At 43.9% G+C, this 17015-nt stretch overlaps 2 protein-coding genes across 3 annotated transcripts in view; both read left to right on the top strand.

Annotated features, from left to right (window-relative positions):
* MYO5C (myosin VC) overlaps positions 1-2579 on the top strand; it is a 67449-nt gene extending 64870 nt beyond the window's left edge. The window contains exon 41 of the mRNA XM_014605954.3: positions 105-2579. Coding sequence (XP_014461440.1) covers positions 105-257 — 153 coding nt within the window. The 3' untranslated portion in view covers positions 258-2579. The remainder of the gene's footprint in view (positions 1-104) is intronic.
* Positions 2580-8223: 5644 nt separating this feature from the next.
* The window catches only part of GNB5 (G protein subunit beta 5), a 38701-nt gene continuing 29909 nt past the window's right edge, over positions 8224-17015 (top strand). Inside the window, exons 1-2 of one of the 2 annotated variants that reach the window (XM_019477851.2) lie at positions 8224-8380; positions 13301-13412. In XM_019477851.2, the coding sequence (XP_019333396.1) occupies positions 8255-8380; positions 13301-13412 (238 nt within the window). In that variant the 5' untranslated portion in view covers positions 8224-8254. Of the gene's footprint in view, positions 8381-13179; positions 13413-17015 lie in introns of those variants that run through there. The other variant, XM_014605953.3, reaches the window with a different exon arrangement.

Here is a 17015-nt window from a genome sequence, read left to right as displayed (position 1 = left end):
GCAAATAATTTAGAAATAATTTAGAATTACAGTAACAAAATTGTCTTCTGTTACTTTGTTTCTGAAACAGACCTTTTCCCTGACCCTCTCTGTTCTGATTTCAGGCCATGCTAAATAATCGAGAAGATATGCCACAGCTGATGCTAGACACCAAGTATCTCTTTCAAGTAACATTTCCCTTTACCCCCTCTCCATATGCACTGGAAACTATACAAATCCCCAGTAGTTTCAAACTTGGCTTTCTAACAAGAGTGTAATAAAAAAAAAAGAAGGATTTGCCAATTGTCCATCAAAGACTAAATGAAGAGCAAACTTTTGTTACTCAGTCCTGCGACTGGAGCTTAAAGACAGAGTACTCTTTTTAAACAGCTGTGAAATCAGGACACCAATTGTAAGAGTAACTTGTGTTCCAGCCTATAACTTCTGTTGTCCTTTACCCAATATTGTTCCTTTTCTGTTGCATTTCTGCGAAGGATGAGAGCTGGATACTAAAGTGGCCTTATGGTTTTGGAGCCAGAATGTCACTGAGACAGTAACAGAAATCTATATTGGTGCTTCAGGATCAATGACAGACTGCCACTCAGGTAGAAAATGGGGCAACAGCTGTTATGGTATAACTTTTATGGTGCCATCTCCTCTCACAAGTGAGCTCTGTTTCATAAGAGTTCTTCTCATTGCTTTCATCTGATGGATTTATTTTACAGCAGTCTTCACCCAGCCTCGTTTCCTGTGGCATCATCCCTTCCATTAAAGTAGTCTTCTTTAATAACAGCAAGTAAATAATGTTTTGTGCCCTCAAGAGAATGTAGCAATAGCAAATGGAAGGTTTTCCTACAACAGTTTAAACAAAAATCAATACAAATTGCTCCTCTGAACTTGGGAAAAGTTCTGGTATAAATGTAAGGAAGCTCTTCAGCAAACTAAGGTTCTCCTTTTCACTGACAGGCTGCTTTGTTTCTCAGATGTCTGTATTATGGTTTTATAGACAGGCACATACCAGAGAGCTGTTCCAAGGAGAGTTGGGACTAGGGCACTTAGTTTTCCAGAAGGTTTCAATTCCACATAATAAAATTCCAGGGAGTTCAGCTCTGGGGTTCTGTTTTGGCCCATTCTGGATTCTCACAAGGGAATGATGTTGTTTTAGGTCTGACTTAAGGCCTGTTGTATCTGAAGCAAAGGTAGTAATCTGAAAGTGTGTTAGGAAACATAACTGAAATAGAGTTTTTAATAAGAACTTACCAGCACTATATATCATGGAAATTCTGAGTTTCTACAGACCATCCTGCTTGTTTCCCCTTTAACATTCTGATGTGCAGCCAGTCAGGAGAACCCTAGCATATCTCACTTAGACATTTTGGCCCTTTGGGAGGTGCTCATTTGCCACAGTGGTGGGTGTCAGAAAAGAACCAAGAGAGACAGGAAAGGGTCCCCTTCTGCAACCACTCTGTATGAGCTCTGTTTGTCACAAAGCTGAGTCAGTGGGCAGTAGGCAATGTTTGCAGGACTGTGCTCTAAACATGTATAAGTTTCTGGTATGACCATCCTTGGTGACTACTTTTTTTAAATTTTTTAAGAGGTTGTTATACTTGGGGAAGGCCCTGCTTTGAGCAGGGGTTTGGACTGGATGACCTCCTGAGGTCCCAGTCTCTAGTCCAGCTCCCTCTGTATGTGCAGACTACTTGGTGAGTAAATCCAGCTCCTGTGGTGAATCCTGTTACCAGATGCAGCCTGGTTTCTCTGTATGTGTTCTTATTTTTTTTCATTTGATGTATACACTCTTTGGAAGCAGGAACAATGCCACCTCTTTGGTCTGTACAGTAGGACACCCACACACAGCATACAGCAGATAACTTTTTATTGATTTGCTATAGTGCCCTGTGAGAATAATTGAAGTAACAACACCCTAGAAAAAAACCCAGGTTGATCCTGATGATGATTTACTAATCAGGTGTTAGAACTTAAGTATTCAAATGTAATATTAGTAAGGTATAGAATTCCTGTGTGCAAGGACAGATTTCAGTTGCTGCAATATATTTAAGAGGTTTTAACTTAATTCAGTTAATTTAAACATTGGTCATATGAAGGCATGACAAAGCAATGTTTGCAATATTTTGCTATAGTATTTCTTTAATTTCACGTAACAGCATTTGTGAATTTAAAGATGAAACCACCTTTGGTATTTACTAGCATGCAGAGTGATATATGAAAAGTACATAGAGCAAGAATTTTTATTGCTTCTAAAATAAATAAATATATATATATATATATATATATATAGTACTCAAGAGTGTCACAGGCATATAAGTAAGCTTATGCTTTCCACAGGTTAAATAGCTTTATTGTAACATCTAAATAATACCAGAGTTATTTTACTTTTTCAATACTCAAACTTTTGAAAAATACTCATTTAAATTCTGTAAGGCTTGGTGAATACTTTTGGTTAGGGGTTAAATTATTGTATCTCCTTCTACATACTACCCCAGTCACGGGGACTGCCAAGTAGTGTGTCTGAATATCTGAAATGTGTGCTGTCTTCAGCTGCTCCTGCATTTCCATAATAAATACTGGTATGAAAATAAGTCTGGGTGTTATAATCTGTATTTATGATATGGCTATATTGATGTTGGGGCACAGAAGACATCTGGGTCCATTACAAGGCCTAGTGCTTCAGTGAGACTGGGAGTTAGGTAGCCTGTTGCTTGAGAAATGCTGAGGTTGGGGTCCTGTCTGTTAGCCAGGACAGGTTTTTCCCCTGTAACTGCTTTGAGATGGACATCCTTTTCCAGGAGGGGTTGGAGGTCATTAATGATGTGTCTCGGGTGTTCAAGCCAGGGGGCTCTGGCAGAGATTCCCAGTCCACGGCCTGGTACGGGTCCACAAAGGGTTGGTTGCTGGTCTGCAGGAGGGTTGGTTGCCAGTCCAGAAGTGACCGGCATACTGTGGAGTGGCAGCCAGCCCTTTTTTATACTTAGTATATCACTCTGCAGTATGCTGGTCACTTACGGACTTCTGGTCTGGCAGCCAACCCTCCTGTGGAATGGCAGCCAACCCTTTGCAGCCAAATCAAATGAAATCAATGAAAAAAAACCATCAAATGAAAAAATAACACATACCAAGCTTATCTTAGTTACTGAGTATAAAAAAGGGTTGACTGCCGCTCCGCAGTATGCCGGTCACTTCCGGACTGCAGTTTGCCAGTCCTCAGTTTGCTGGTCCATGGTCACTTCCAGTCTGCGGTTTACTGGTCTGTGATCTAAAAAGGTTGGGAACCCCTGCTCTAGGTGATGACCAGAGGGACTCCATTGTCCTTGTCCTCAGGTTGGAATTATAGCAGGTCAGAATGAGGTTTAAGTCTGGCTTTGTTGATTTTAGTGGCTACAGTTTTGGAGATGTATTTCTAATTGTAGGAATCGCTGCTCCAGATCCCTAAGGTGGGCGTCCCAGTCAGTGGAATCAAAGCAGATATTGCTTCTCCCAGCACTGCCCAACACCTTGCTCCTCCCCTCTTCTTCTCTGCCCCTCCCTTCTGCGTCTGTATTTCCATTTCTGTCTTATACACAGCTTTGTGCACATCACAGATCTGATGAAGTGAGCACGAGCTCACAAAAGCTTGTGCTATACATACGTGTGTGTACATGTGTGTACATCTACTTTGGTTAGTATATATGGTGCAAATCTACCCTGCCTTCTATTTGACTTTTTTGACAGTTACCAAGAGCATCTCAAGCTGCCTGTTACCGATCACCTTCTCCTTGGAGTCCATATCTTATGTCCGTATCACAGAACTACTTCTGATGGCACACATATCTGCTTCCAAAAAACAGTTCATCACTATGCAGGGTAATTTAACTATTTCACAGAGTTAGGAGTGAAAGAATCCTACTAATATGCTCAAGAAGAAGAAAAGGTAGATACTTTTCACAGGAAGGGTCTCTATCACCAATAATGGGACAGAAGTTTGAAGTAACAGCCTCAGGCTGGATAATATTATGCACATTTATGGACTGATCCTACCCCTATTAAATGTAATAGCAACACTGCAATTGGTGGGATAGGGTATGCAGGTACACAGCTACACCTTGTCATCTGGAATTCCTCTTTCATCATGCCCTATTTAAGCCACCAGCCTTTGGAATGAGCAGTTCAACTGGAGTCTTTGGGTCAAATATAAGATGAAAGAATGACAGATCTGGACCGATTTGCAGTGTTCTGTGTTTCCTTATTTTCTCATTAGAAATGTCTGTATTTACAGGGAATAGTTCACACGTTTTGGGAAATTACTGGCATTTTGCAAATTCTGAGCATGTGAACCTGTTCTTCCGTGTGAATTTTCATATGTAAACTGTTCATTCAGATACCTGGCCTGTATGCATGTTTTTTCAGACCGCTTTGAAAATCCAGCTTTTCTGGCCTCATTCTCAAAGGCTTTGAGCACCAGAAGCTCCTTACATCCTCAGGGGGAAATGTAGCTGCTTGGCATTTTTGAAAATCAAGTCATTAGTATTGTAGCTCTTGGTTTTAATTTTTCAAGTGCCCATGGATGAGATCCGTTAAGTGTATGCTTGGTGTTACCTTCCACTCCTTTGCCTTCACCCTCAGAATGTCATCTTGAAGAAGGGCTACATGAGCAGAGGCAGGAGATGCATATGAGAGAGGAAGATAAATAGTGAGGATAGGGAGGGTGAAGGTGCAATGCAAGAGACCATATCAGTGATGGGGGTAGGTGCTAGGTGAGCCTTCAACAAGAAGCTTGAACTTTATTTGCATTGTAGCAGGAAAGCACTAAAATGGTTTCTAAAAGGAGAAAGGACCCAAGCAACATGTAAGAGAGATGATTTTTGGCAGCATCATTTTGAATACTGTCTTCCTAAAAATGACTGTTATGAATTACCTCCAACTCGGTCACCCGCTATTCTTGTGTTGTCAGGTCCTGTTCCCCACCACTTTACCTCCAGTCTTATTGACTGTTCTGAAAAAAACGCCCAATTACACCTAATGACATAACTCCTTTGATTTCACATCTGTAAAGAATGTGGCCTTCTGAACTGTTTTCATCATTCAGGCATGAATGCAACTTTCAACCAAGCTTTTAAAAAACCCAAAGCAGCAGCAAATGTTAATCTTGTTGATTTTCAAGTTATTGGTTTGTGCTACATAAATATGTCATGTTTAAAGAAATATGGATTAATCCAGAATGAGACACTTTTTAATCTGTTGCTTCAATTTATTTTTTAAAGTATGAGAAAAATATACAGAGATTTAACTTTGAGAAGGCCTTTATGGTAAATTCAGTAGCTGGCAAGTCATTTACCCACTCACTGGTTCTTAACTTTAATGTTTAGAAACAGTACAAAAAACTGTGAGTTCATGTGGACAAACCATGGTCCATCTCAAAAGCATAGTCAGGTTCTTTGTTCCTTACTCTGAATCCTCCTGGCCATCAGCAAGAGTTTTGTCTGAAGACTGCAGGTCAAACAAAGACCTTGAAGTGTAAACTAAACCTGCTGAACTGGAGCATACAGTAAGAAAGCAGAGGCTGCGCTTTAAAACCTAAGTAGATTATTGGGATTAAAGTTGTCCTTCTGTCTTCGTGGTTACGCATTGCTTGTCTACTCGTCTGAAGCTTCAAGTGTTGCTTCTTAAAAAGGTAGGTAATTTTAAATATTTAGCTCCAATATTCAGCATACACTATTTAATGTGCAGGTAGTATATTGCTAGTGTGTATTTCCTACCTACGTTTTTTTGCAACTATGACTGTTTCACAACAAATACATTTGGAAAGCTAAGGCTGTGGTACAACAAAATTTAAATCTTTTTAGATGTCTCTGTTTATACTGTGGGAAAATCACTATTTTAAAGAACACTGCCTGTTTATAAATATCTATAATTTCAAAATAAATATAATACTATTTTTAGTAACTGAAGTTTATTGGCTTTTCATTAGGTTTGTAGTAAGTACTTTCTATTACATAATCACAATAGTCTCAATTAAAGTAATATTGCTAAAGTAACCACTGCTGAATATTTAACCCAGTGTTACAGCATGGATAAATTTAGACCAGTAAATTTAAAGTCTGATGTAAACTTTTGTGGGATGCATATAATGTGTTTCTAAGACCAGTGAATTATTTTGTTCAGCTGAGACACATTTTTACTATAATAATACTTTCAAATACTTTCCCTTCGCTATTCCTAAATAAAAGCTCTTAGTTCAAAACAAGGTATAAGGCTGTCAACCAAAATTGAAATACAGGTTTCCCTCGATTTTATGCTGTACATGCGTTTCTGGAGAATGGCGCATAAATCAAATTGGAATAAAGTGAACCCACTTTACAATGTAACAAATCGAGAGAGGTTCCCATGGCAGGGAGGGAGGGAGGGACCAGGGAAGGAGCAGGGGGAGGGGCGCTACTCCCAGGACTGCACAGGGCAGCAAAGTGGAGGGAACAGTGCGGCACTCACCCCAGCTGCAGCGACCAGTGCTGGTGGCCTGCAGCTGCTGGGCTGGACTGTGCTCCACCTGTCCCCACTCACCTCTGCTCCTGGGCTGCATGGTGCCCTGGTGCAGGCAGCTGGTGTCAGCTGCTCCCAGGACCACTGCAGCCGGGGCTGGGGTGAGTGCTGCGCCCCGTGCTGCCTGGGGCTCCACTTATCCATACTTACCCCAGCCCATGCTGGAGTGGCCCCAGGAGCAGCTGACCCCAGCTGCCTCTACCACGGCATGGCACAGGTCAGGAGCTGGGGTGAGCCCAGGTGCAGGGGAACAGGCGGAGCACAGTGGAGCCCAGCGGCTGCGGGCAGCTGGCACCGGCCGCTCCCAGGGCCGCTGCAGCCGGGCCTGTGGTGAGTGGGGCCACAGCCCTTTTCCACCCCACCCCACAGACTTACCTGCTTGGGTGGGCATCTCTGCTGATTGTTTAGGAGCGAATTTACCTTGCATATAACAAATTATGGGTCTAAATATACTCATTGCATAAGAGTGAATTTGCATATAAAGAACCCATATAAATCGAGGGAAACCTGTACCTAAAATGGTTTTGGCCACCTAAGCAAAAGTGGCCTGTTTTTCAGAGATGATCAGCCATGGCAGTTTTCAGGTTAGCAAGGCTTCAAGATTATAAATTCAGGAAAAAAAATTTTTAGCTTAGATGTGGCTAAGACTTCACTTCTTGGCTATTTAGTAAATGAATGTAGGTGCCACTCCTAACACGGAGTCAACTCAGATAATTATTAGTAACTAAAAGTACCCAAATTGCACATACTTAAGTGTCTAGGTATGTGACTTGAATCTGGCTCTTATTAAATAGTCCCATTTTAAATTCATGAACCTGCTTGAGGAAAAGGTGCTACTCCATGAGGCAAGCTGTAGGATCAAGCATTAAATTCAGGACGGTTTAAAAAACATAAATGAACCGACTAGCAAAGCAACTTCCAGAATGTGGATTTTGCATAATGCACAATTTTCCTTTCTTTGACAGTTTCATTCTGTCCTTTTGTTCTTGTAACAATTTGTTATACCCACGTATGCTAACAATATTGCATTGAGTTTGTGTAATTTTTTTTTTTTCACTGAATAATGAATCGGGTCCTTTTGTAAAATTGTCGATGCCCCCTCTTTTTGCTAGAGTACCTTCTATACGCTTGTTTCTTCCTCCCACCTCCAGCACCCCGCCCCTTCGCAATGACTCTTGCTCATAAAAGAAAGAACAGATTTGCAATGTTCTAGCTGCCAGGATGCTGAGAAGCTAATTTCTGTTCAGGCCAGCTCATTGTTCTTAATGTAGCTGCTGAATGAAGTCTGAACCATGTTTTCAGTTTTGAAAATGATTCATAGAACTATTTAAAAACGCAGTGGAAGAACAATCAATTTCTGCAAATACAGGTTCCTTCTGAAGCCAACCGATTATTATCATATGATTACTGAGCATCTTTTGCTGTTACCTAAGTGAAACCACAGAGAAAGATGTTGCAAATAGAAAAGTCAGTGAGTACTATGTACTATGAGAGAGACTGCTATTATCTATTTCCTCATACAAATATCCTCCACAGGGCATGCTCAAATGACAATATCTTGTACATAGTGATGCTTTATCATGTTTAGGGATTAGCTGCTAAGAGCTTATCCAGCCTACAGCTGTCTATATACATTGTCTAAGATCCATTAGCTAGTAGGAGAATTCAGACAAGCTTTGGCATTAGCGGAACACACACTGTGTTTCTTCTCCGTCTCTTTCAGCTCCAGTCCACAGCAAAGATGTGTGACCAGACCTTCCTTGCAACTGTATTTGGTCCATGTGATAAATGCTCCAACCTGAAACCCCTCAGAGCAATTTACATCAAATCAAGCCAACTCGACTACTGCTCACTATGTGTGGAAATGGTAGGTTACTGATCTTAGCAAAGAGAACATGAGAATAAGTAGTGTGAAAATTAGGGGTCAGGTGAATTATCAGATGTGTGTTCAGTTAGATATTGCTGGGCTTTGAAGCAATGTGACAGGTGGAATCCCTGCTGCACTCCAGATAAATAGTCCAGGTTTTTGGTGATATCTCTTACTGGACCAATTCTACAGCTGGGAGAGATGTTAGACAAGGTTTTGGTCATGAAATGCCTTCCTCAGGCTCCAATCCCAGTTGGAGATCACACAGTGGGACTCAGAGGGGGTGGGCAAAGGCACTTACGTTCAAGACAGCTCTTTGCTCCCTGAGGGAAAGTGGCCATCTGGTTTTTCCTGGGTGTGATGGTATATCACTGCAACCAGCTGAAACAAGTCAGACCACATTCAATCCTTGTGCAAATGTGTATAAATCTGCTGAAGTCAATGGGGTTACTTATCTAGAGGCTTGTCCTTCTCTCAGGATCTGTAGTGACCTGTGGGGAGCCTCCATCTTCCCCGTTAACTTGAAAGACGTACAGGGTGAACTTGGGGTGATGCTTTTGCAAGGGGCTGTTTCAGAAGAAACTAACAGATCTGCCCTTGACTTATGAGATCACAGTAAAGTTGAACCACATGCACAGGTTGACTGAACTCCCACATGAGGGAGTAGGAGAGATTATCTCAGATTCCACAAGCTAGGCAGGCTTGAGAAAGTTTGGCATTTGAAAGTGACACCTTCAAGAAATACTTGGTTCTTGTCTTCTTACATAGCTTACAAGTCCCAGAATTAGCAGGCAACATTGACCAGCAGGTACAAGAGTCAGACAACCTCTACCCGCTATATGGACATCAACCAGTGCATTGTCATCTCTCATCAAAAAATATCTTTTTACCCTCTGCCATGCCATTGAACATATCACCAGAATCAGCCAGAACTGCCCTCTGGCGAGAAAAAAAAAAAAAAGGCAGAAACTAGGTCATAAAGCTGTTCAATGGAGCTGGCAAATCATTACCCCCAGTGAGAAGTTAGCATCTGGCTCCAACTACGAATAGCATACATGGCAGAGCCTGAAGACATTGAGAGTGGGTCTCAGAAGATGCAACTTTCTCATGAAATCATGGGGCCTTTACACAACCAACCAATGTGTTTGTCAAGAGAAGCTAACCATGAATCATGTCCTGAGATGTCCTGTAGCACCACAGTGAAGTCCACAAGATCTGGCAACACCAGAAGCAGAAGCAGTGGCCTGTGGAAAATGTTGGGAACAGACCATATAGAAAGGTTGGATTGGAGAGACAACAAAAAAGAAGTCCCAGCATTATGACAGGAGGCACTGTGCTGGCAGGCAGCTGCTTTTGGATGAGGTATAAAATTAAGATCATCAACACATCTGCCTATTACGGCCTGTTTTGTAGGACTTTGGCTACAGTCTTGATATCTTGGCAAAGTTCCAGCTTGGTAGGAATGTTCTGAATTCCTAAACTCCTTAACACCCTCAGTTATAAGGATTCTTCCTTGCTCCAAACTGTTGTGTAGTGTGATCTTCACAGAAATGTTTTGATTTGCTTAGCTATTTTGAAAAATCATTCTGAGACTTTTAGACAAGAGCAAGAATAGCGAATTAGCTGTTGTTTATAGTGCAGGGAGACCAAGCTTATCTTAGATCCTGAATATGTTTAAAAAACAAAAGACACCTACTCCCTCCTCCATCCATGTGCTTTTGTTGATTTTGCCACTGTATTCAGATCCTGCTTGGCTAACAGTGTATTAAACACCAATTTACCCAGTAGGTCTTTTGAGGCGTTAATAAACCTTTGCTCAAGATACAGGCAACAGACTTTTCCATTTTAGGACTCTCATAACTTCCTCTTTCCTCCTGATAGGATGAAAGGCAGAATCCTACTGCTTGGAATTTGGCCATGATATAAGCTATTAAAAAGAAATGTATTGGTGCTTAAGGAAGAATGGCCACAGTACATTGATTCTCCATAACACTGTGTTAGACTTGCTGTTAGCGCTGGGGAAGGATCACTGGCTTGCTGGCAGAGCTGTTGCATCTTGCTTGTGCACATTTATTGTGCAATAAGGACTTTAATATGAATACTTAAAAATCACACATCATAGCTTTTTGCATCTTCAGATTTCTATGCCAAAGTTGAAATTAGCTAGGGAAGTGGGTAGTATCACATGCAGGAAAGTTAGCTCAAAGAGGTGATGCATCTGATTTTTCAAGTAATTCATTCTTGTGCACATGCATTTGCTTGTGAACTGATCATTTGTATATGCATTTACCATGAGTGTGCACACACATCCAATATTTGTGGACACACCTGGCTAGGTTTATATCTGGTAAGTCGATTCCTTTTCCAGTTACCTGATTTGCATGTACAAACAACTAATTTCAGAGCCAAATATGAGACTCAACTGCGCACATGCAGTTTTAAGGACCAGGCACTTTGTGTGCCTCCCAAAGTTCACAAGTCACAGGCAAATGTAGGATAATGGAGTTCAGGACTTCCTAGTTCTTAGTCCTGTGCTCAGGATTGTGCTTGCTAGACCAAATAAATTCGATTCACAAGATCATCCTTTAGTTCTGAGGCTTGTCCTCCTCTCAGGATCTGTGGTGGCCCATAGGGAGACACAAGTGACCTATATCATGAGGGATTTTGTGTTCTGTTTTATTTGAGTTGTGAAGAAAACTTATTTTGTATCTAGCACTAGTTGTCATGCTGAACATTAAGAATTCATTGAGAGCAGCTAGCCAAATTACTCCATTACAGAAGTACCAGTGGTAGTGGTGAGTTTTGCAGGTAAAGCAGGGACTCAGTGTTCTGTGTCCTTCCCATAATGCCTACAGTTACTCTTTAAATACAGAATTAATTTTCTGAGAAAATGAAAGTATAATAGAGTTAAAAATTAATTTAAAAATCACCCTGTGTCAAACTATTTCCTTCCACCCTATGCCCAGATTATTTTAATAATGGAACAATACACTTTCTTGAACCTTCCTTTTGTACTTCAAACTTAGTAAAATCTTGCACACTTGTTACATTTGAAAAGTTTCTATAGGGTGAATGATTATTTTTGGCTTTAATCTTTATACGTGAATGGGTTTTTTTTTCCGTAGAGTCTGACAACGTTCTGTAGACCATTGTTTCTTTCAAAATGGCTGGTATTTCCTATTCTTCTTATTGGAAAGGAAGCCCCTTTCCAGGATCCTTCGGAAATGGTAGGAAGCAGCGGCCATTTATAGAATGGCACCTTGGTTATAGGCCCCCTGGAGCTTAATTTCCACTGCAAACAATGATGGAGGGTAACCAACTTGAAAGAAGAAAATTCTCTTGTGCTAAAGCAATGTGGCTAAGGCAAGCAGGACACGGCCCTGTTCTCCCCACATCTGAAGTGCAGGCAACATTTTATCGGGGTTAACTAGACATACTTGGCTTCCATAAACTTCCGCTGACTTCAGAGGATTTAATTTCTAGGTCCCTTAACATGCATCCAAGGATAAATCATGGATCAAAACCTGGGACACTCTCATAGGTCACAGTCCAATAAATGGAATTGTTTCTTCAAAAATCTCCCCAGCTGCCTCACCTGGACACAAAATAGTCACAGTATTGAATTTAATATAGAGAACTCATTGTTCAGATACCAAAATGGTACAGGCTAAAAGCTTCCTGTCTCTTTCTTTCCTGCTTGTTAATAATGCTTTTATCATCTTGATATCCCATTAAAATTATTGAGCTGTTACGCTATGTAGGCTGTCGCAGTGCTGGAAACTATTTCCAAGCTACCATTTACTCTTGGGAGAAGTGACTGATGCACCCATACACAGCCTGTGTGCAAGTCTCGTGGCTCATATCATCACCAAGCATGGAAATGAAAACCCCAGTTGTGTGCTGCTCATAAACCTAGTGTAGAAAGTGCTTTATTTTCTCCAGTGCCCAATTCTTTGTCCAGGATGTGCACAGAGCCTAAACAACAGTTGTAGCATGTACTTTATCTCACTTTTCAATTCTGGGCCTTCTCCAGGTTGAACAATAGTCACTTGGGTCTATTTTCTGGCTCAAAGAAGACAATGGGAGTCAGTATTAGTCATCAAGGGCAATTAACAAAAGAAGAAGATATCGAGGAACTCTTTTTTTTCTAAGGTAGCAAATGCTGCTACGGCCACTTCCAGCCACTGCTGTGCCCAGAACGTGGCATCGCCGCTTGCTGACACACAGCAGTAGGTCAACTTCAGGTGCACAAACTCAGGCCAGCCTCAACCACGGGGCTGCACCCAACAGTCAGTGGACACCAGGGATAGGAAGCTTCTTGAGTTTGCCACGTTGACCAACTTCACTGCTGAGCTGTTTGTGGAGCTGTAAAAAACAAGAGGTTTTTCTTCTGGCATGAGTCGGCGAGCGGCACGCGCCCCCCGCGCCCGGGCAGGTGCCCGTCTCTTGAAGGGAGGGCGCTGCCCAGGGGCTTTAGGCCCCACCGTGGCAGGGGCCCGATTCCTCCCCGGCTCCGAACACCGCAGCCCAGCCCAGCCCAGCCCCGAGCCGGGGTGCGCTGCTCCGCGGGCAAACGGGGCTGGAGCTGAACCCAGAGGTGTCAGAGGGGATCCGGGCATCAAACGGGCCCTGGGGTGCCTCTCCGCCGGCCGAACCGCTCCCCGGTTTTCCCGCAGCCCAAGCGGGATTGGGCTGGGGGCGGTGCCCGGGGCGGGGGCATCGCCTTGGTGGCGGGGAAGGGGCCGCCCGCGCCGCGCGGAGCCAGGGCAGGAGCCGGCCCGGCCTCAGACGTCAGCGCGGGGGGAGGGTGGGGGGGAGACGCCAGCCCGGCGCCCCGGCTCAGTTGCTCAGGCAGCGGCAGCCGCAGCATCCCCGTGCCCGGGCCCGCTGTGCTCTGCTCTGCTCTGTCTCCCTGCGAAGATGGCAACCGAGGGGCTGCACGAGAACGAGACCCTGGCGTCGCTGAAGAGCGAGGCGGAGAGCCTGAAGGGCAAGCTGGAGGAGGAGCGGGCCAAGCTGCACGACGTGGAGCGTGAGTGCCCGCGGCGGGGTGCGGAGGGGGGTGCCAGGCCCCGCCCGGGCCGGGGGTGCGGGAGTCCCGCCCGGCCCCGGCCCCGGCCCTGGAGCCGAGCGGCGCTGGGTGTCGCAGCCGGGAAGCTGGGGTGTTCCCACAGCAGGGCACCGCCTTGGGGGCCCCTGAAGCGGTTTCTGCGCGGATTGGATCCCGGGCGGGTGGGGCTGGGCCTGGCAGCGGCACTCCTGGGGAAACAGGCGGCCTGGCTGCACAAGCAGGTGCCGCCCTGGCCTCCCTGCTCCACCCGGGAAGGCCGAGGCCTCCGTGGGCCCAGCGCCAGCTCGTCAGCCCATGGCGACCCTGTCCTGTCCTGTCCTGTCCTGTCCAGCACCCCTCCTCGGCCGCTCCCCTCGGCCTCGACCCGCAGCCCCGGGCGATGTCGCTGGAAGGCGCCGCATGCCTTGTTTTGGTGACAGAGACATCACACGATTTGCTGAATTTCTTTGCGGCTGGCTTGTGTTTCCACCCCTTGTTTTCCCTGACCGCATGCATGACTTCTAGGGGGGCATTGCTCTGGAAAGGCTCCACTCTGGTTTTATCAATTCAGTTCTGCTTCAATTTGACTGCTTAAACTATTCCCATTGACTATTTATATTAAATTAAAATGGCTCTTCCTTTTTTTGCATACTTTTTAAAATGATGCGATCCATTTTCTTTGCCCTGATAAAATTAAGTGTTGGGTTCCCCCCCCAGGCAAATTATGCTTTATGGTGTTGCCGTTACTCAATTTTGTTTTGAACTGCAGCTCTGAGAAATGTGGCCTGCACATTTTGAAGGATTTAATCCATCATTTAAAAGTTTTGATTAAAAATATGAGCACTCGTGTCATCTCTGATCCATTGTTTTTTAACGTTGAAGAGACCGTTATGATCTTCCGGTCCATGCAGGGCACAGGCAGCGTCTGTGTGTGGCATGCAGTAGATTGGGAAGGGGACAGGCAGCACAGGAGTGGATAGGGCAGGGAACAAAAAGAGCATCAGATCAGGCAGGAGCAAAGGGCAGGACACAGAATGAGTAGCAAATTGGTCAGCAGATCAGGAACAGGACTTGTAGAGAGTGTAGACCTAATTTGTGGCATGCCTGCCAAAAAGGTTGACCCCCACTGTTTTCGTCTAATCTCCAGTATAAGAAAAGACAAAGAACCTCACTTAGTAATTTCAGGATCAGGCTTATAATATTTACATGAATTACAGCGTGCCTTGTATAAAGAGATCCAGTCTTATTTGGAACACTCTAAGCCAGGGGTGGGCAAAATGCGGCCTGCGGGCCATTCTATCCGCGCTGCAGGGCCCCTAAAAATTTAGAAAATTAATATTTATCTGCCCCTGGCTGCCTGTCATGCAGCCCTTGATTGCTTGCCAAAACTCGGTAAGCACCCCTCCACCCAAAATAATTGCTCCCCCCTGCTCTAGGCCCAAGTCTGCAACCTTTACTGGTGCCTTGTTGAGTACAGAGGAACTACTTGCCTGGGTAAGAGTTGTAGATTATGGGTCTAATCCTACATCATTGCACGTGCTGGGAACACTTCAGAATTATTCTTTGATTATGAAACGTAGGAAGCTGCTGAGTTTTGTTTTGGGGTGGGTATCTACCGAATCTAGGTTGCACTGATAGATGCAACTGCTTAGGCTGTAAAAAAAAAAAAAAAAAAGGGGGGGGGGGACACAACACTTTTCTGATAAGGTCTGGATACAAGAATTTCAGTCTGCTTTTTGTGTTGCTGTTACCGTCCCCAGTGCTTGTTTTCTGATTGGATTTTTTTCGCATGCAAACGGATCACTTGATAGGTTTCATTTCCCATGATAGGTGGAAAACATAGTTTTTCCTTATTTGGTTTTGTCAGTACTTTTTGAGAAGGCTGGTCTGCTTTTAACCTTTACTAAAGATCATTTTATAATGGACAAATTGTCAGGAATAAGACAGTGATATAGTTCCCTTACTATGAGAGGTATGTCCCTGGAAGGGGCAACATTTGTAGCTAAAAGCATTATTTTGGCACAGTTGTAAGGCTGATGTTTTTGAAGGATGATTATTGCAAAGCTAATCCATTAGACATAAGTCTCAGACTTAGAGGGGCAGAAATTGCTTGCCTGAGCCAAGGAGTCATCTCAGATGTGGTAAGGATGCCCCACCCACAGCTGGAACAGCCTTTTTTAGCACACAGGTATTCTCAGAGTTGCTTTCAAAAAGGGCAGTCATTTTAGCTGTGAGTTTTGGGAAGCAGAGGTCAAGAGCTGTGTAAATTAATCATGTAGACTCTGTTTTAGGGCTTGTTCCTGTGAGGTACTGAGTTAACTACCTTTTTTCAATGCCAGTTGTAGCTATCCAGTGCAACCACAGGAATAGGACCCAGAATCTCCTGCTCCTAAGTGTTAGCTTTGCCACTTGAGCTAAAGGCCCAATCCAAAACTCCGTGAGAGTTAGTGGAGGCCTTTCCAGTGACCCCAGGTTTAGATCAGGCTTTGCCTCCTGTAGCTAATTATTAGCAGCTATATCCTCATACCTGCTGCCATTGAACACCTGTAAGGGTTCCCTGCAGGTGTACTTGGCTGAAATACATCAGCACCTCTCTGGGTTAAGCCTTTGTTTTTCTTTTTTAATTTTGAGAAACAGGTCCTGGAGCTGCTGCTGAGGCTCTCTTCTCCCCTAGCTCCATCTTCTGCCTTGAGAGGCAGCTGCATTGTGCCCATGCTGCATGTTAGATGAGCTAAAGCTTTTAGAGGTCCTGGCTCCAGTTCATCCCCTTTCCTGCCTTTTGTGCTGAGCCCTCCACTGTGGTTTGAAAGAAGCAGCAGGTCCCTGCTCAGCCTCTCACAGAATGAACAAGCTTTCTGCAGTAACCGTTGCTTCTCCCCCTCTCCTCCTCCCCCAAGTCCCACAGACAGACCTGGCTCCAGCATAATGATTGTTAGTGGATTTCACATCCAGGTGCTTTTCCATAGTTATTGTTCCACTGTTATAAACCTAGGTTTATTTTTATAAACAGTAGCTGATAAAATAAACTTATACACAAGGAAAGCTAGTTTCTGTTCTATCTGAAGGGCTTTGTTTTGGGCCCCTCAGAATGAACACAAACTGCTTTGAATCATCCCTTTTTAGAAAGAAGCCCATGCTGTGATCCCAGTGCATTCAGGTGCAGTGCAGTGAGATCCTTTACAAGGATGCAGGTTCATATCATTAGACATGGATTGGGGTCTGTGAGATGGGGGTTCTATGCCTTGCCCTGCTGGAAGATGTCAGGCAAGTCACTTTCTCTTCCTGTAATTTGAGTTTCTTCATCTTTAAAATGAGGATAAGGACCCTGACCTCATTTGTAAAGTGTTTCAAGACCTATTGCTGAAAAGCTATATAGAAAAGTGAAGTATTATTGTTGTTGTTGTTGTTCTGTTACCCAAACAGTTCAGCCACTCAGCTCAGCCAAGGCTGTATCCTGCCAGCACCTGGCACACAGACCTCTGATGGGAAAGCTGTAGGCAGATCAAATGCCCTGTCTGGCTAAAATCCAGCACTCATCACAGTAGAGTTCTGATGCTCATCCCTTTTCTATCTGCCTTTTCCCCA

This window comes from Alligator mississippiensis, chromosome 11, assembly GCF_030867095.1.
Source record: "Alligator mississippiensis isolate rAllMis1 chromosome 11, rAllMis1, whole genome shotgun sequence".
Classification (NCBI taxonomy): domain Eukaryota; kingdom Metazoa; phylum Chordata; order Crocodylia; family Alligatoridae; genus Alligator; species Alligator mississippiensis.
The sequence above is the reverse complement of the archived record's forward strand: the minus strand, read 5'-3'. Positions and strand labels throughout refer to the sequence as shown.